The sequence below is a fragment of the Arabidopsis lyrata genome, assembly GCF_000004255.2.
Source record: "Arabidopsis lyrata subsp. lyrata unplaced genomic scaffold ARALYscaffold_1, whole genome shotgun sequence".
In the NCBI taxonomy this organism is placed as follows: domain Eukaryota; kingdom Viridiplantae; phylum Streptophyta; class Magnoliopsida; order Brassicales; family Brassicaceae; genus Arabidopsis; species Arabidopsis lyrata.
The window spans coordinates 31,589,188-31,609,901 of NW_003302555.1; the positions used below are offsets into that span (position 1 = coordinate 31,589,188).

The 20,714-nt window shown below is 38.1% G+C and overlaps 1 protein-coding gene across 1 annotated transcript; it reads right to left on the reverse strand.

Moving 5' to 3' along the window:
• Positions 1–13,737: 13,737 nt before the first annotated feature.
• On the reverse strand, positions 13,738–15,718 carry LOC9328001 (importin subunit alpha-1). The gene has a single exon (XM_002894576.2). It carries the CDS (start codon positions 15,656–15,658, stop codon positions 14,093–14,095), a length of 1,566 nt encoding a protein of 521 aa, XP_002894622.2. The 5' UTR covers positions 15,659–15,718; the 3' UTR covers positions 13,738–14,092.
• Positions 15,719–20,714: the final 4,996 nt, after the last annotated feature.

The window sequence follows — 20,714 nt, forward strand, 5'->3', positions numbered from 1 at the left end:
CTTTGGATCAATCAATTAAACATTCAAACAAAATAAAATAAAAAGTATTGATGTTGATAAAATAATAAAATAAAATAGTGATGAAACAGTTGGGCTTTGATTCTCGATGGATAAAGTGGATAATGGAATGTGTGAAATCACTTATATATGAAGTTCTCATAAATGGGGCTCCCTATGGTAAAATCCATCCTACTCGGGGCCTCCGTCAAGGTGATCCGCTGTCCCTTATTTATTCCTCATTTGTGCTGAAGCTTTAAGTCAATTATTGAACAAAGAAGAGGCAGATCATCATATTCATGGTATGCGAACTCGGGGCCTCCGTCAAGGTGATCCGCTGTCCCTTATTTATTCCTCATTTGTGCTGAAGCTTTAAGTCAATTATTGAACAAAGAAGAGGCAGATCATCATATTCATGGTATGCGAGTAACACGGAATTGCCCGTCTATTTCCCACTTATTATTTGCGGACGACTCTCTGTTCTTTTGTCGTGCAACAACTTCTAATTGCGAGAGAATGACTTTAATCTTCAAGACATATGAAGAAGCATTGGGTCAAATGATTAACTACAATAAATAATCGATTATTTTTGGTATGAAGATTCCTGAGCACAAGAGAGAGAATTAAAAGGATTTTGGGAATTGAGAAGGTAGGAGGAGGTGGAAAATATTTGGGTCTTCCAGAACAATTTGGAAGAAAGAAAGTTGAGCTCTTTAGTTACATAGTCAAGCGTGTAAAGGAGAGAACATAAGGTTGGTCAACCAAATTCATGTCCCCGGCTAGAAAAGAGATTCTAATCAAGTATGTGGCGATGGCTCTTCTAGTGTATTCCATGAACTGCTTTCTTCTACCAATCACCATTTGCAATGAGATAAACAGTGTGCTTTCTGCGTTTTGGTGGGGTAAAGAAAATGGTCGGGGTAAAATACCATGGGTCTCCTGGGCTCGAATGTCGTTACCAAAAAAGGAAGGCGGGCTTGGCTTTAAAGATTTGCATCATTTCAATAAAGCTCTTCTTGCAAAACAAGCTTGGCGTCTCCTTAAATATCCAAATAGCCTTATTGCTCGGTTATATAAAGGTCTTTATCACCCTAACTCTTCTTATTTAAAAGCAAAATAGGGCATTACACTTCTTATGGTTGGAGATCAATTCAAGAAGGAAAAGCTTTACTTGAGCATGGGTTAAGGATGCGTCTTGGCAACGAACAGCATACAAAGATTTGGGACGATGCGTGGTTACCAACATTGCCTCCACGGCAAGCTAATGGACCTATTATTGATCCGGATATGACAGTGTCTGATCTTTGGAAGGAGAATCGAAGAGAATTGTGGATGTCGGATTCACACACTCAAGTATTTTTATTAAATAGGAAAGATTATTCTTGAGGGACAAAAAATAAGAATGTAAAAGGCTTATGAATTGCTACAAAAATTGCTATAGTATTTCTTGCTCAAGAGAGAGATCCCCTTTACATGGCCATTGGCCTCTATACTTATACGTAAAACGACATTTAAGTGGCTAATTAAGTACAATTATTCCCTCTTAAATGCGTCCGTTTTGATCTTTTGCTTTTAATGCTTAACGTTTGAATTTGAGTTGACTCTGATCTTCATGGGCCTCGCCTTTTGGCCCAAATGTCCTTGAACCGAATTAACCGTGACTTTGATGTCGGACTCATATCGAAGTGCAATCACTTCGAATTCTCCTTATGGTGATAACCACTTCGACTGTTCTTTTGACTTGTGGGTCTAATGGGCTTTATCCTTTATGGGCTGTTACCCTGACTACGTGGCAATCTTTGGTTGGTCCTGGACCTCTAGTGCGGGATCCGACACCAACAATTAGCCCCCCAAGTTCTTCAAAGTGCCATTCCAATTCGAAGGACTTTAAATGCTTAAATGACCAAAGATTGCGCTCGAGAATCTTTCTGATTTCCCGCCAAAAATCCCATCACTCCTTTAATTCCGGCACTAGCCATTTTTAACCGAATGACATCTGTCATCATTATGACCGTATAGTAATTAATTAAAACGGGAAAAACCTTCCCACTTCCCACACAACTTCCGAGGCGGTTTCATCATTTAGCTTGTGTAAGGTAACTTCTTCTCACCATCATTTTCTTCTTTTACTTTTGTGCTTTAATCAAAACTTCTCTCTACTTTTCTTCGTCGAACCTCTCTTCGCCGGATCTTGAATTTTTCATTTTTCTCCGATGACTTCCGATTCTGAGAGACCTGAATCTCCGTCTTACGATGAGAGGCGTTCTAGCAATGACGAATGCACTCGTCCTAACAATATTGCCGGTCCTCATTACAAATCCACCTGTACTCTTCAATCCCTTGAGCGATTAAAGGGGCTTTGTCAAATTCCTCCTGGAATCATAGCGGAGGCACAGATAGCCGATCCTACGGAATCCCCGGAGAACCACCGCGACGGGTACTTTTGTGTTTACGAAATCTACTTCAAGGGCTGCGGATTGACCTTCCCCCTTCCCGAAGCCCTAGTTCGATTCTTGGCGGCTCTTGAGATTGCTTTACCTCAACTAACCCCCAATCTCCTCCGAACCATCCTCGGGATTATAACCGTTGCGGCAGAGGCTGGCTACATCATCGGAGTCCCCGAGCTGAATGAACTCCTAAGTGTAAGGAGTTCATCAAAGAAAACAGGGTACTTCTCGGCGTATCTGAATGCCAACAGGAACGTCATTTCGCATCTCCCGAACAAAGATGAAAACTAGCACCATCCTTGGTTCCTGATTAGGAAAACTCCTGCTTCAATTGGAAATCTTTCCGATGTACTCCCATCGAAGTGGTCTGCGAAGCCTGGTAGAAATTAGGTCGTATATTCCTTCCTTGGTTGTTTTATTTTTTACTGACCAAACTCGTTGTTTTCACTTCGCAGCTGTCATCGCTTCGACTCTTCCGACTGAAGAATTCGTCAAGTTCTTCAAAACAATCCTTGAAGGGGAAACCCTTTGGAACTCTTTCACCCTCGATCGGTTCGTCGAGGCCAACCGAAAACTCAGGATGAGTCCTCCCAATCTACTCCATCGTCTTCCGCCTCCTCCCTCAACTCAGGGAATGTCAGCTCGGGCCCTTACTGCCCAGCGTAAGAAACTCTCCAAGCCGATAGCAGAGGCTTGTGATGAAAACAAGGCGTTCCTTGCGGCCGCCATTGACAAAAAAGACTACAGCAGGACTCTGCTGGTTGATGATAACAGCACCGAGGGAGCCAGATCCGTTGCTGCTTATAGGTTAACACCTCGTCGCGAACGTCATGACGAACGTTCTCCTCGGAGAGAGCGATCTCCTCGTCGTGATTCTCCTCGTCCTCCCTGAGACGATTTTAGCAATGAACCACTTAAGAACTTGGTTCGCAGGAAGAGAGACAAGTCATCCCGTAGTGACTCTTCTCTGCGAAGGGAAAAATCAAGGGCCCGGACTGACCGTTCACCTCGATCATCCCCTCCCACTGAACCAATGGGTCCTCCTCGACCTGTTGATATGTCTTCTTCTTCCCAGCCTGACAGCAAGAAGACTGCTCGGAGTGCATGTCCTAAAAAGGGAGATTCTGAATCTCAAGATGCTTCCTCGAGTTTAAAGCCTGCTCTTGTCCCTTAAGTCAAATTGCTTTCAGGTTTGGTGATTTACACATACTTAAAAGTTTTTGTCTCTATTAAGATTCCAATTTTTACAACTCTTCCTCCTTCGCAGCTATGGAGAAAGAAGGCAGCGTCTTCCGATGCTTCAAGACCCGATCGGGCTCGATCCTGCCAGACTTCAACAAGTGGCGCCTTGCGATTTGTGAACGCTATTTGCTTCATGCTCATCACTTATCTCGGGTTAGTTCCGCTTTATTTTTCCGATTGTGCTGCCGTTCTTTGAAATGACTGACCATCCCGGTTTTATGCATAATGCCAGGCTAACGGTGAGCTTAATGACATGATTGAACATTATGAGGGGCTGGTCATTGGTCGGGAAAAGGAGATTAACGCGTGGAAGAAAAAACTTTCTGCTCTTGAGGCTGAACTAAGCTCTTCTACCGGCTCCAAGCACGATATGGAGGACAAGGTCGACAGTCTAACATCCGAGCTTGCGAAGTTAAAGGGGGAGCTGCAGGAGCAGTACGACCAGAACTTCAAACTCCAGGATGAGCTTTCTGGTGTTCAGGGTAGGCTTCACGAATCCGAATCAAACGCCGATACCCTAAACAACCAACTTACTGAGCTTAACGCGAAGTACAAGGCGATCACCAAATTGCGTGATTTCGAATTGGCGAGGTCGGCATCAAAAGCCAGAAAAGAGGTTAAGGGACGCGGGATGGAGTTGATCCAAGGAGTCATCCGCTTCATTCAAACCGAGAAAGCTAAGTCAGATCTGGAATCAGACATCAAGGAGCATGAGAGCAATCTGATTCTGTTGGATCAAATCCATGAAACAGATTTCTCCGAGGTACAAGAGAGGACCGAACTATCGGCTAATCTTTTTGAAAAGCGGAGTCGCTTGGCAGCTCTTCCTACTTCGACCTTCAACCCGCAGGACTTCGAGGAATTCTTCACTGAATCGCCTCCTATAAGTGAATCGGGTCTAGACTGGGCAGGTAACGCTTGGCTCCTGACTCTTACTACCTTTTCCTCACTTTATGTTTTTTTTTAAATTGACTGGAACCGTCCTTCCCAGGCCCAAGTGAGACGGAAGATGTCGTCCCACCCGAAGTTCCTGTGACATCGGAGGTCACGCCGGAGGATGGTTGTACTGTGGAGGGCGGACCAGGAGCTCCATCTGACCAAGCACCAGCCAAGGAGGCGAATGAAACTCCGACTGTCGAGCCGGAGTCCGAGGTGGCTATTACTCCGTAGTGGCTGCGTCCACTTTAAATTGGAAATTGTCCCATTAATTTTAAAACTTAATTTCAAACTTGTTTTTGCCTAAGGAGGCTTTATTATTTCTTTTGAACAAGATATTTGCCTGAGGAGGCTTTTAAACCTTTCTAGGTTTTGACCCCAAGGGGGTTTGGTTAAAATTATGTGCAGGTTTGCAAAGTCCGCTTTTAACCCTTTGTGGCCTTGTGGTTATGCTTTCGAGATTTTTAGGCAGATCAGACCTTTCTCTTTAGAATGCGAGAACTGAGCTCGGCTTAAAGCGAGTTCCCCACTTCGGGTTTAGTCAACTCGATAAATTTATTGAGCTTGGGCTTTAGAAACTTTTGTAGGTAATGCGACGGTTGCTCTTTCCCTTCTTATTTCTTGAAAGTAGGAAAAGCGGCTTGTCTTTAATGCAATAATTGCTTTTTCTCGATTTTCCAAAAATGGTTTAAACCACTAGGGCACGCCACCATTATTGAATTTTCATTCCCAAGGCAAACCTTAACCCTATTATAAATAGGAGTTTGTCCGGCTTTGATCTTTCTTCAAGAAACTTCATAACACCATATCAATGGAAAACGAAAACATAGCACCCACTGATCCCGGCAGCCCACTCTTCTTGTCCGGTGACGGCTTTGAACCGGCCGGCGTTCTTTTCCCTCATGCCATCTTTCACTTTCCTTCAAAGGAGAAGAAAGAGGCTTGCGAATTTATTGACAAGGTTAATATTCTTTCGCCTTTTACTAAAAACTTTTTGTCTCATCTTATTCATTCATCTTTATGCTAGGTCGCCGACAAACACCGTCGCTTGTGTGAAGAGAGACAGCGGCTAGGCCTCAAAAGGCAAACACTCGAGGCTCGCATCGCTCGGGTGGAGAGGAAGATACGGGCTTTGGAAAGTGACCCCTTTCAATGGGAATGGCGGAACATTGATTCTGTCGCTAAGATCCCGAAGATGCTCCGGATGTATCTCCGTGCTAAGGGAGTTCCGGGTCCCGTGAATGCTCTGGTCCATACCATTTCATCCGATAGCGAGGAAGAAGACGAGGAGGAGACCAGTACCAGTCGGAAACGCGTTCGGGATCATCCCGAAGTGGATGCCAAGAACAAGGCGTCCACTTCGAAGACTAAACCGGCGATGAAGGAGCCTGTTCCTGAGCCTCTTCCATAAATGTTCTCTAACTTCTTCACTTATTTTGAACTCGTAATGGGCTTCGGCCCCTTTTTGTTTATGGAAACATTTGCAATTTTCCTTACTCTTCTAATATTCTCGGAGATGCGTCTTTTAATGCAGGATCTGTTCGAGGGCATAAATCTCTCCGCGAATCACTCCATTCCTAGGATAGAATCCGCAGCTTACTTAGGAATATGACATTCCTATAAATTATAGTTTCAACTTCTCTTTTCTCCTCACCGCTCTTTTTCATTTTAACAGGTATGGAGTTCAACCTTCGATGTTCAGAATCTATGCCCGACTTTTCCAGGATCGGAATGATAAACGAAGACGTTCCAAATGAGCCAAACAGGCAGCCTCTTCCACCTCGCGGTTTTTTTAGGTCTCAGATCCGAGCTCCGTGCGCTCTGATCAGGGATCTCCCAATCAGGGACCAAGGAACAGCGACGGCATTCATAGAGGCGCTTACGCTTCAACATCGGAAGCTTACATTGGAAAAGAGGAGACTCCGGAAGAGAGTTAATCGGATGCAACGCAGGCTTACTATGGTATCGAGAGATCTTCACATCCTTGGCTCTCACCCCGGAGAATGGATCGAGCTTGGAATCTCTGACTTCGCTCGAATTCCAGACTGCATGATGCCAATCCTCGATCTTGCTAGTCAAGGATTTGAAGTGTTCTGCTCATCAACAAGATTTCCCTAATCCGAAGTGTACGATGAAGGATATTCCATTTTGAATAAACGCTCTATTTCCAATCTCTTGTATGTTCGCATAGCCAAACCTTTTCCTTTAATAAAAAGAAATAAAACAAATTTTTATTAATAGCTGAACTCGTTTCCGAGCTGCCTACATACCCATTTCGGGATCAAGCCACACCGTAGTTCATGTACATAAAAAATGCATGTAGCTTTAAACATAAAACTTCTTTAGGTTGATCATATTCCAAGGTCGCTTGACTGGACTGTCTTCTAAGTCTTTCAACCTATAAACACCGTTCCGAACCACTTCGGTAATAATGTAAGGTCCTTCCCAATTAATACCGAGTTTACCGGCACCTTCTTCTTTTTTGTTGTCAAAGACGCGCCTTAACACATAATCTCCCACGAAGAACGGCCTACTTTTAACTTTAGAATTGTAATATCGGGCTGCTGCCTGCTGGTAATTCTGAATCCGAATCAAAGCTTGATCACGCCTTTCATTTATGGTATCTAGTGAATCATTAAGCATTGCTGAATTTTCTTCCTCATTTAATGGTGCTTCTGTTCGGCGAAGTACGGGCACGTTGAGTTCAGCTGGTACTACTGCCTCCATGCCATAAACCAAAGAGAATGGAGTTTCTCCGGTAGGTCGCCTAGGGGTTGTACGATAGGCCCATAGGACGGGTTGGAGTTCTTCGTACCATCCTCCCTTTAGATGATTCAAACGTTTCTTGAGATTGCTCAATATCGTCTTGTTCGCGGCTTCAGCTTGACCGTTTCCTTGCGGATATCGTGGAGTAGAGTAACTGACTTTGATTCCCTAGTCCGCACAAAAGGCATCAAACTCTTGAGAAATGAATTGTGGCCCGTTATCGGTGACTATTTCATATGGAACTCCATGTCGACATATAATATTCTTCCAAATGAAAGCCTTTACCGCTGAATCCTTGATGCCAACATATGCTTCAGCTTCAATCCACTTCGAAAAGTAGTCCATCAAGACTAAAAGGTATTGTACACCTCGAGTTGATCTGTGCAATGGTCCAATGATGTCCATTGACCATCTCATAAACGGGTACGGGGCGGAGATGGAAGAGAATAACTCCGAAGGTTGATGGATCAATGGTGCATGGAGTTGGCAGCGCTTACATCTTTGGGCAAATTTAACACAATCCGTGATCATAGTGGGCCAATAGTATCCCATTCTTTTAACTTTAAAAGCCATAACTCTTCCTGATGAATGACTCCCACATAATCCTTCATGCACTTCGCTCATGACGATTTCGACTTCGGGTCCAAAAATGCATAATAGGTAAGGGTCACTGACACCTCGTCTATATAATGCATCCTTTGATAGACAAAATTTCGCGCTAACGATTTTCATTTTCCTGGCCTGCCACTTATTCTTTGGGAGCTCGCCTGTCATGATGTAGTGCTTTATTGGCTCCCTCCAGTCAGCCCCCCAGTCTTTAGCCGGAATTTAGTCAACCTTGTGAAATACTCGTGGCTCCGGTTCGGGATGTTTGTTTGGTTCAAGAACATCCTCCTCGATTAACGGCTCGGTTTCTAATATCGTTTCTGGAATGACATCTTCTGCTAAGATAACGGGTTCCTTGTTAGATATGTTTGATCCCCTTGACTTCCTCCGTTTGTTGGGTGGAGGTTCGATCCCTGGTTCGCCACGGTCACGTGCCGCTGCTCGAGACCTTGTAACGACGAGGGTTTCTTTGTTGTCTTGAATGCTTCGCTCCGAAATGCATTCCACTGGAATAACTCTTTTCAACTCAGGATCTGATGTTGACGCCAATGCGGTAAGTGCGTCCGCAGTTGTATTCTCCCCCGAGGTATGCGGATTAATTCGAATTTCGAGAAATTTTTAGGTAGATCTTTCACCACTTCGAGGTACGCTTCCATTCTTGAGTTCTTGGCTTCATAGTCTCCATTAAACTGGTTAACTACTAATTGCGAATCACAATAAGCCAATATTTCCTTAGCTCCAACTCCTTGTGCCAATCGAAGTCCGGCAATCAGGGCTTCGTATTCTGCCTCGTTGTTGGAGGTATTGAATAACAATCGGAATGACTGTTCTAGAATTTCTGATGTTGGAGACTCCAACTTGATTCCCACTCCGGATCCTTGCTTTGTTGAATACCCATCTACATGTAATTTCCAAGTTTGGTTCTCCGGTTGCTTTATCGTTCCAGGTATTGGTAGCTCGATCAAGAAGTCTGCTAAAACCTGAGCCTTCATACTGATCCGGCTTTTGAATTCTATGTCGTACTCGCTTAATTCCACCGCCCATTTCGCTAAACGTCCGGACTGACTTGGACTATGAAGTATTATTCGGAGTGGCTGGTTGGTTAATACTTCAACCAGATGGGATTGAAGATATGGGCGCAGCTTCCGAGCCGAAGTCACCACCGCGAGTGCGAGTTTTTCCATCATTGTGTATCTGGTTTCCGGATCCGTCATTGACTTGCTTACGTAGTAAATTGGTTTCTGCTCCCCGCGGTCTTCCCGAACCAAGACTCCACTAACCGCGTGGTTTGAAACCGACACGTACATATAAAGTTTTTCATCCACTTCTGGTTTGGACAGTATAGGTGGAGTGGTTAAGTATGCCTTAAGCTGCCCAAAAGCTTCTTCACACTTCTCATCCCAAAGGAATCCTTTGTTTCCTTTTAGAATTTGGTAGAAAGGTAACGACTTATCTGTTGATCTCGAGATAAAACAATTCAAAGCCGCAATCCGCCCAGTCAACCGTTGTACTTCCTTGAAGTTTCTTGGAGATGGCATGTTCAGAAAGGCGTTAATTTGATTTGGATTGGCTTCAATCCCTCTTTCTGTCACGATATAGCCAAGAAATTCTCCGGATGGGACTCCAAATGTGCACTTCGCCGGGTTCAGCTTCATTTGATATTTATTGAGAATATCAAAACATTCCTCTAAATGCTTAAAGTGATCTTCTTTCTTTAACGATTTAACCAACATATCATCTATGTAGACTTCCATTGTTTTCCCGAGATGATGGTGGAACATTTTATTAACCAACCGTTGATAAGTTGCCCCTGCATTTTTCAAACCGAAAGGCATTACCTTATAACAATAGATACCTCTATCAGTGATAAATGACGTTTTTTCTTGGTCTTCGGGGTTCATCATTATTTGATTATAACCCGAGAAGGCGTCCATGAATGTTAACAGCTCATTCCCAGCGGTGGATTCTACAAGTCGATCTATATGCGGGAGCGGGAAACTGTCTTTGGGACATGCTTTATTGAGGTCTGTGAAGTTGATGCAAACCCTATCTTTCCCATTCTTCTTCTTGACAACGACAGTGTTTGCTACCCACTCCGGGTATTGCACTTCTCTTATGGACCCTATTTTCAAAAGTTTATCTACTTCGTCATTTACTATTTTTGCTCGCTCCACTCCGAGCTTTCTTCTTTTTTGTTTCACCGGCTTGAAGCTTGGATCCACGTTTAGTTCATGACAAATTATGCTTGGATCTATGCCGGGCATATCTGCCGCTGACCATGCGAATGATGTTATGTTTTTTCTCAAAAGTTCGATCAAAGCTTCTTTTATTTGGCCAGTCAAAGTTGCCCCAATTCGAATTTTCCGGTCCGGTTTGTCTTCTTCCAACACCACTTCAATTACTACATCATCTTTTTTCTGCCCGCTAGGAAATTTTGTTCTTAGTCCCTCTTTTGCGGGCTTCGTTAATTGTTATTGAATCTTCATACGGTGGCTTGCTAGATAACACGTCCGTGAAGCTTCTTGATCTCCCCGAATTGTTTCCACTCCTCTTGATGTTGGAAATTTGATACATTGATGATATGTAGAGGGGACTGCTTTCATTTGATAAATCCAGGGAGTCCCGAGGATGATGTTGTAAGCTGCAGGCTTATCGAAGACAACGAAGTCCACGATCTTCGATACCTTTTTGGCAAGGACCGGTAGCTTGATTGTCCCAAGAGACATGGCTGACTCACTTGTGAATGTAACTAATGGAGACGGAGGTCCTACTATGTCCGCCCGACTAATTCCCATTCTTTCTAAGGTACTTAAAAAGATCAAGTCGACCGAACTGCCTGTATCTATAAGGATCCTTGATACTTCAAAGATGGCAACGTCTAGGGTAATGACTAGGGCATCATCATGAGGTCTTTCGAGGTGCCGCGTTTCTTCTTCATTAAATGATATTGATGCACCTTGAAAATCGACTTCTTCGCTCAAGCTTGCTTTGAGTAGGACATTTCGTCTATGTTTCTTGATGGAACTTATCGAATCTCGACAAAATTTGGAACCTCCTAGAATAACATTGATCTTACCCTTAGAATTCCTTGGTTCTTCCTCGTTGGTTAACCTTGGTCTTTTGGAATTTTGATCTTTGGAATTTTCCTTTGCTTCGTGGTATTCCTTCACAAAATCTTTTATATCAAATTTGGAAAGATCTCCACTGGCCCAAAGCTCTGCGAGGTGCCTTTTAAGAACGCTACAATCCTTGGTTAAATGTTCGGTCACTTTATGAATGTCGCAATATAAACTTTCATCACGGACCCAAGTGTTTGATCTTCCTTTCCCTTGGAATTGCTTTCCGACGGTACTGTTGAAGGGTTGCGACCCAAATTTCTTTGGTCCTTTGTTCTCCCTGGGTTCGAAATTCTTGGTAGGGACGGTGATTGCCGGCTTCTCTTGCTTATTTCTTTTGGCAAAATTTTCTTTTTCGTCCTCTACCTCCATCCAGTTGTTTGCGCGGAAGAGTGCATCCTGAATTGTGTCTAGTTTATGAAGTATTAAATCTTCTTTAAATCTTGAATCATGTCGCAATCCTTTTTGTAAGGCAGATAAAGCTGATTGTTGTGAGATTCTTGGGAGCTTTGACAGCACTCCTTTGAACTTGGTGATGAAAACTCGAAGTGATTCATTTGATCCTTGTGATAAGTTCCAAAGATCGGTATCTGAAATGCTTTTATCCATAAGGATGGAATATTGCTTTAAGAATACAGCTGATAGCTCGTCGAAATTGCTGATCGAACCCGACTCTAATTGGGTGAACCACATTAAAGCTTGGCTGCATAGATTTTCCGAAAAAAGCTTGCAGTAACCTGCATCCTCATCAGCTTCATCCAATTTGACTCTTCCAGCAGCGATCAGAAAAGCTGCGAGATAGCTCTTTGGATCCTCCAATCCGCTGTAAGGGTCCAACTTGAGCTTTCGGGAATCTTTGATTCTCAAACTCGCAATTCGCGAGATGAAAGGTGTTCGCCTAGCTTCTTCAATGACTCGATTGATATCCGGCTCCGAACTTGTAGCATGATGGAACTTTGACTTCATTTCTTTTAGTTCTTGGCTAACCTTCCTCATAGTCTCGAACTGGTCGAGGTTTTCCTGCTCGTATTGATCTGCAAGTTGAGCTTCATCTTCGAGCTGTGCCTCTCCACCCAATGGCTGAACTGCATTATTATTAGTAGTAACGGAACTTGGCGAGTTAAGTATCCTCCTTCGGATTCCCACAGGATTTCCTGCACTTAAAGAGCGAACACGAGTTTGTATAGTATTGACGTTTTGACTAAGAGATACCTGGGATGTTTGCAACGTATCGACAGCCTTTTCCACATCCGAGAACTTTTGTGATATGTCCGACATGGTTTGCTGCATAGCTTTGAGGGTTTCGGCCAATGATGTCTCAACGGCGTCTCCTCCGGACATTGCTGCTTATCTCGGGAATGTAGTAAAGAAAAATCTGACCACTCAAGAATCCTCTATCCCCACAGACGGCGCCAAAATGTGGATGTCGGATTCACACACTCAAGTATTTTTATTAAATAGGAAAGATTATTCTTGAGGGACAAAAAATAAGAATGTAAAAGGCTTATGAATTGCTACAAAAATTGCTATAGTATTTCTTGCTCAAGAGAGAGATCCCCTTTACATGGCCATTGGCCTCTATACTTATACGTAAAACGACATTTAAGTGGCTAATTAAGTATAATTATTCCCTCTTAAATACGTCCATTTTGATCTTTTGCTTTTAATGCTTAACGTTTGAATTTGAGTTGACTCTGATCTTCATGGGCCTCGTCTTTTGGCCCAAATGTCCTTGAACCGAATTAACCGTGACTTTGATGTCGGACTCATATCGAAGTGCAATCACTTCGAATTCTCCTTATGGTGATAACCACTTCGACTGTTCTTTTGACTTGTGGGTCTAATGGGCTTTATCCTTTATGGGCTGTTACCCTGACTACGTGGCAATCTTTGGTTGGTCCTGGACCTCTGGTGCGGGATCCGACACCAACAATCTCGCCATATAATCAGCTCGTGATATTTAAAATTTTTATAAGTTTAAATATTAATGATGTTTTATAAAGTTTAAATATATCAATATACTCCCTCCGTTTTAAATTAGTTGTCATTTTAAAAGTTAAATTTTGTTTCAAATTAGTTGTCGTTTTCTGTTTTCAATGTAGATGTTTGATAGATTTTCTAATTTTACCCCTATTCTTTAAATTTATTTATTGACGATATCAAATAAAATTCTACATTAATTAAGGATAAAACAGAAAAATTGAATGTTTTCTTAATATACGTAAAAAAATCTTAAACGACAACTAATTTAAAACGGAGAGAGTATAATTTTAAGCTCATCGATGTAAGCAATTATGTCCATGTAAGCAATGTTGGTGGAGAATGGAAGCAACCAAAGGAAATACGTTCCTGAATGTCTGTTGTCTCCATCCACTTCCTCCTCATTTATTTTATCTGTAGCTCCTTTAAGCAAGTAATATACTTGAGCCCATCTAAAAGTTTCATCAACCTTTTGCAATTGCGTATAGTCAAAGTACGGAGACACGGCATCGATTCTTCATAATAGTTTTAGATACACGTAATTGAAGATTTAATATAAAACCGACTCTAAATGAAGCAACTTTTCTAGGATTGGCATTGGATCCTCCTCCATGTAGCATTTATGTAACATTACGTTTGCAAAGTGAGGAGACAAACCATGGCATATGTACCAACAACCCCAAATAATTTAGATGAATAAACCGCACTGTCAACAAGCTACGACGACATAGAGTCGAAAAGGAAAATATAGGACTATGACTAAATTTATGGACATACAACTAACAAATTGTTATCAGCACGAAAACAAGACTCCAATATAAAATATATAACCCTCCAAATTTTAGAAACAATACAAAAGTAGACTCAGGACAGGTAATTAAAAAGAAGAAAAAAAAAAAAGCCATGGACAATGAAACCGAACACTTCTAAGATCAGACAAAAGAAGCTAGACTCTAACTGACCCTGACCTTTCACCATTCTCAAGCTTCCATTACCATTCCTTCAGTTGAAGTTGAATCCCCCAGAAGGAACCGAAGCTTGATTCCCACCGAACTGAAACCCGGCCTGAGAACCATCTACACCTAGAGATTGTTGTCTCTCCTCATCTTCCACTTCAACCCAGTATGTCTCCATAATTCTTACAGCCTTCTCATAGATCTCACTGTTGTCATGGTTCTGTAGTTCCTCCATATTTTCTAGCCCTCCTGCATCATCAATCAGCAGCGTGTAATAGTTCATGTCCCATGTATTACCCAAGTTCTTCTCTGCCTCTCCCACCTTCAAGATGTTTTCCAATGCTTTCAAGCAGACAATTATGATTTTTGTATCTGGACATAACAAAATATCGCATAACGGTTTAATGCATCCTTGCTCCACAAGGTATTTGATTTGATCATGAGAACCATTTAAAGCTACATTGGAAATTGCCCATGCAGCTTCTTTCTTAATGTCAAATTCAGCATATTGACACAGATTAACTAAGGGGGCAATCAAATTAGACTCTATTACCATCTGGATCTGTTCATGTGTTCCTGCTGTGATGTTCGAAATCGTCCAACAAGCTTCCTTCTTAATATTTTTCTTATAGTTTTGAGTTAGAAGGTTGACAAAACAAGGTAAAGCACCACTATCTATCACACACTGCGTTTGTAGATCATCTCCAGTAACTATATTTCCAACTGTGCGAAGCGCAGGAATTACCACAGATATAGAAGGATGGAGGAGAAGTTCAACAAGTCTTGGTACAACACCGGCCTCGATGACATTCTGGATTTTGTCATTAGTCCCACCAGAGAGGGATTTGAGAGCCCAACAAGCATTTGTCAAGACTTGTTCATCAGTAGAATGAATTACTCGTTCAAGGGCTTGAAGCGCTGCGGGATTCGCCTTGCCATCACCACACAAGTGTGACAAAGTCCATGTGACTTCTCTAAGCATAGACAATTCGGTATGCTCATTAAGCTGATTGAGAAGCGGAACAAGTGCTCCACATCTGAGGACATAATCACGGCATTGCGATGAATCAGCAGACACGTTACCTAACGCCCATACAGCTAGTTCACGGACATCATCGCTTGGGGAAGAAGCAAGAAGCTGGACAAAAATTGGAACAGCATTGTGATCTACTACAACCTTTGTATGATCTGATGTTCCAGATGCAATGTTTGTTAGAGCCCAAGCTGCCTCATACTGAATATTAGGGTTATCTTCTTTCTTAAGAAACTCAACGAACCGAGGAACAACACCAGAATCTATCACTTCGTCGATTGGAGGATCTCTCGCCCTAGATAGAAGCTCCCTGATTTGAGTAGTTGACTTGAGCTGCAAGGCAATATCATCCGACCAAACCCCAGCGACCATATCCGACAAACTCTCCAACTTCGTATCGACCAAACCCGAGAATTCATTAAGAACTTCACGCCTCTTCTTCATCAGACTCTCCTCTCGCTTGATTTTACGAACCTCAACCATGTTTGCTTCTCTCCTCCGTCGTCCCTCCTCTGCATCCACCGCAACCTTGTACTGATTCCGGCGGACCTCCGCTCTGGTGTTAGGATTCAGCGACATGGCTAGGGCTCGAAAAGAAAGTTCGATGAAGGGAGAATTTCTTCAATGAGTTTTGTATATATAGATGATGCGGAGAAGAAAACAAAACCCTACAAAGGAAATATGACTAATTAAAAAATAAAATTAAGGGATTTTACTAATACCTGACGGAAAAAAGGGAAATACTAATATGGAAATCTCAGATCAAGTATCAACAACAACAAAAAAATATGGAAATCTATTGTATTATGTTAATTACTAGATTGTTACCCGCGGTACACCGCGGGTTAATTATTTGATTTTTTTGTTTTTTTTATAAACTGATGAATTTGTTGTATATAATATTTTTTGTTGTACATTGCGAGTCACATGCGTTGTAACTAAAAATGAAAATTTTAAGTTGTATTTGTTTTGTTTAGTGTTTAAAATTGTATAATTGTATTTTGATTTGTTAATCCCAGGATTTCACCCGTGATATATTATCCCGTATTAATATCAATCCAAATCCGACCCGTCCCACCATATAATCATGTCCCGTAAAATTAAACATCATTTTGTTATTTCTTTTAATAACACTTTTATTTAAAAGACATATAATTCGAGTCAATTTAAAAGTTTGCTTTCAAATAGTTTCTATAATATATATATATATATATATATATATATATATATATATATATTTTTTCAAATTAGTGTGTATTTTTAGACCAACCCGTAAAAATATTTTAAAAATGTATATTAAAATACTAAATAATTGTATTTCGATTTGTTAATTTTAAGATTTCACCGTGGTATATTGTCCCGTTTTAGATAATTGTAGAAGTTAAGAAAATATCTGAATGACTCAATTCCGGGTCAGAGTAAAAAAAAAAATACGAACTGATTAAACGCGCAAATTTGTTTTTCAAAAATGTTAATATAGATTGTACACATACTTTTTTCTTCATGGATTGAGTAATATATGTCCGTTTTAAAAAATTTGAATCATAGAAATTGAATTTTTTTATTAAGTATATATATTTTATAATAGTTCAAAATAATATAAATATAAGATCATATAAAAGTGAAATGAGAATCATATATTTATGTTTTAATTAGGTAGAGAGGTTTTAGGAAATTAGTTCAAATTTGTTATATTAGCATTAAATAATCATATTTGATTTCTATATCTATAAAAATTGTAGAGAATATGCCATAAATAAAGAGTTTAGGTATAGTAATTAGTTGAGAAAATATATATTTTTTAGATTTTATTGATTAATTTTCGTTTTTTAGTTTTGTCAAAAATAAGGAAAGATCCGATTGAAGATTTCCGGGTCAAAATTAAACAAAATTTGACCCGATTAGGAACCCCAAAAAGTGTTGCAAAAATGTATAGTAGATACGCTAGAGATGTGATTTACATATGGAAATCTATTTTTATGTTTTCCACATTATTTTAGACACACTTAATTTTTTTTCCACCGAAGTTTTATAGCATATAATAGTATCATGCCATATAATGATGGAGAAAATAAGAATCTTAATTTCTATGTATCTATAGAATAACAGTAACTACAAAAAGTAAAATTTACTAAAAAAAGAAATTAATTATAAAAGAAAAAGAACTAAAAAAAAATGATGATTCAATAACTTAGTCGATAGTGTTTGGGAAGATCAAACCAAATAGCATATTTTCGTCTTTATTTTCAACAAAATTTAGCCAAAGTTTCTCTTATAATTAGTAATTACCACAATAATTAACAAAAAAAAAACTTATTAAAATTTTAATTTATCATACTGATAATTTATTAAACAAAACGAAAACAAAAATAAAAATAAAATATTAGAAACTTAAAAACATCATAATTTTCTCACATAGCTTCAAGTATCCCTCAACAAGCAAATTATGTAACAACTAGATCATGACCCGTACTACAGTACAGGTTGGATTTCATTTAGTACAAAAATTATATATTATATATTTTAGAATAAAGTTTTGATATATTATAGTAGTAAGTGAAAAAATATTAAATATTTTTGTCAATCCTTATATATAATATTATAATAAATATATTTTCCTTTTTATAAAATACTCAATTATGGATAAAAAAAAATTTAAGATATGAAAACAGAAAATAATATTATTTGAAAAAAATAATATTGTTTGAACAGTGAGTTAATTTATGTCAACAACCACAAAATGATATTGCATATAATTCTGTTAGATCAAAAATCAAAATATCATAAATGAATCGCATTTAAAAAGTAGATTATTTTGAATTAATTAAAAAAGTTAGCTATTATTTTGAATTAATTTAGGAAATTTTTTTTTCAATTTGTAAGTCTTTGGTTGTTTAGGTAGAAATTTGTTTGAGCTAATTACAGAATTTAGCAATTATTCGCATAATCGAATATGTTATATATGAACATATTTTTCGTGTATAATAATATCAAATTCAACCCTTGCGTAGAGTCTATATTTTCATTTAGAATCTCAACGAAAATATTGCGTGCACAATCTATCATTCATTATTTTCAAAATTGCTTTCAGAGTCAAAAATGTTAGATATTTAGAAGTGTCAAACCTTATTTAACTCATCTTATCATATAAACTTAACATGCCGTCTATTATAAGGATCATAATTATTTCTATCATATTATTACATTACATTTAACATGCCGCCTGCTATAAATATTTTAAATATATCTGTTTTTTAAAAATTAAATTAGAGTATTTATAATTTTTATCTTTTTCATCTATTAAATATTTATGATATTCTTTAAAATATTATATTAAAATATTTTAAAATGTTTCAAATTAAAATATATTTTTTTGTAGTATATGAAATTATAAATTTCAAAAAAGAATTATATGAAATTAAATATAAATATTCAAATATTTATAAGGATCATAATTCATTCCATCATATAATACATTATATTTAACCCGCCGCCTATTATAAATATTTTAAATATATTTGCTTTAGAAAAACAAATTAGAGTATATATAATTTTTAACTTTTTTATCTATTAAGGATTGATGATATTCCTTAAAAATATCAAGTAAAACTATTTTTAAATGTTCCAAATTAAAATATTAAAAAAGTTTATTATAATATATAAAATTATACTTTTAAAAAACTAAATGTATGAAATTGTCTATAAATATTCAAATTCTAACATGTTACTCAGTCGAAGTTTTTGTTGAATTTATATTTGTATAAAAAAAATATATTACTTAAGTCTAAAATTTTTTAGAGAAATTGTTAAAAATGCCCCTTTTTCAATACCCCTTTTCAAAAATGCCCCCTTTGAGAGTCCAGTTTTAAGTTTGCCCTCTTTTAATTTTTAATGACCATTTTACCCTTATTTGAAACAAAATTAGGTGCACAAAATATAAAATATTTTTTGGCGGAAAAAGTGATCCCGCAATTTTCCCGCCAAAACACTTGTAAAAACCTTTAAAATACCTTGTAAAATTTTCCCGTAAAAATATTTCCCGCCAAAAAACTTTTTTTGCGGGAAAAGTGATTCCGCAATTTTTTTGGCGAAATTTTTTTGGCGGGAAAAATTTACAAGGTATTTTAAAGGTTTTACGGAGTATTTACAAGTGTTTTGTAAGGTTTTACAATGTATTTTAAAAAGTTTTACAAGGTACTTATAAGGTTTTATAAGGTATTTATAACTTGTAAAACCTTATAAAAAACTTGTAAAACCTTATAACTTGTAAAACCTTATAAAATAGCTTGTAAAATCTTATAATATCTTATAAATACCTTATAAATACGTTGTAAAACCTTTTAAAATACATTGTAAAACCTTATAAATACCCTGTAAAAAATCTTTAAAATACCTTATAAATTTTTCCCGCCAAAAAAATTGCGGAATCACTTTTCCCGCAAAAAAAAATTTTTGGCGGGAAAATTTTACAAGGTATTTTAAAGGTTTTACAAGTTTTTACAAGTGTTTTGGCGGGAAAAATTACGGGATCACTTTTCCCGCCAAAAAATATTTTGTATTTTGTGGACCTAATTTTGTTATATTTCTTTATATATTTGTGATATATTTTATTAAAAGAAGGGTAATTTAGTCATTTTGTACATAAAAAAGGGTATTTTTAAAAATAAACAGCCAAAGGTGGCATTTTTGAAAAAGTGTATTGAAAAAGGGGCATTTTTGTGATACTCACAATTTTTTATCCGTTATATTTTTTTCTTCATAGATTGAACAATTTATATTTTTTTAAAAAAATTCAAATCATGGCATATGCAAAAAAATTCACTTTATTATTATTATATGGATGATATGATGATTTATTTGTTTCACATAAATAGAATCATATAAAGATGAGAGGTGGAGTATAATGATTAATAACAACTTAGTATATGTTCATTTTTTTAATCAAATCCAAAACCTGTAATTTAGTTTGACTAGATTTACTCGTCCGCGCGTTGCGCGGGATATCAACTTTAAATTGGTAACAATACAAAATGGTAAAAACAATCATAATCATTTGAATTCAAAACTATATATATTCATAATTGTTTTTACACAACATAAAAATTATCAAAAATATTTAGTATATACCACGTAATAACAAAAGTAATATCAGATGAATCGTTCTCGGTAGTCATCCATGAACTTTTGTCAAAAAGAGAGTTTATTCCATAATCAGATCTTGTAATTATATATCTAGAGGTTTTGACATAATTGTACCCCATACTAAAAGTAAATTTGCTGAGTTTGAGTATCAATTTTATGAAAATATATACACGTAATATTCATGCCGCTTCAATAGGTTTAGAGAGCACAATATACCTATTGAAGCAAGACAATCATGCATTAAGAAAAGTTTTAACAAAATTATGAATGTCCTTATCTTATCTTATCTATTCTACAACGTTTTATTACATGGTTCAATGATTTAACCCCAATGTTGAATATGATATTCTGGTTTACTAAATCAGACTATCCGATAATGCATCAATATATCTGATGAATTTACTTAAGTCATGTGCATACATATATCCGATGCTTCAAGCATTAGTCAATTTCTCTTCAAACATTTTTTTGTCATTTCTTCGTCATCTTCGAT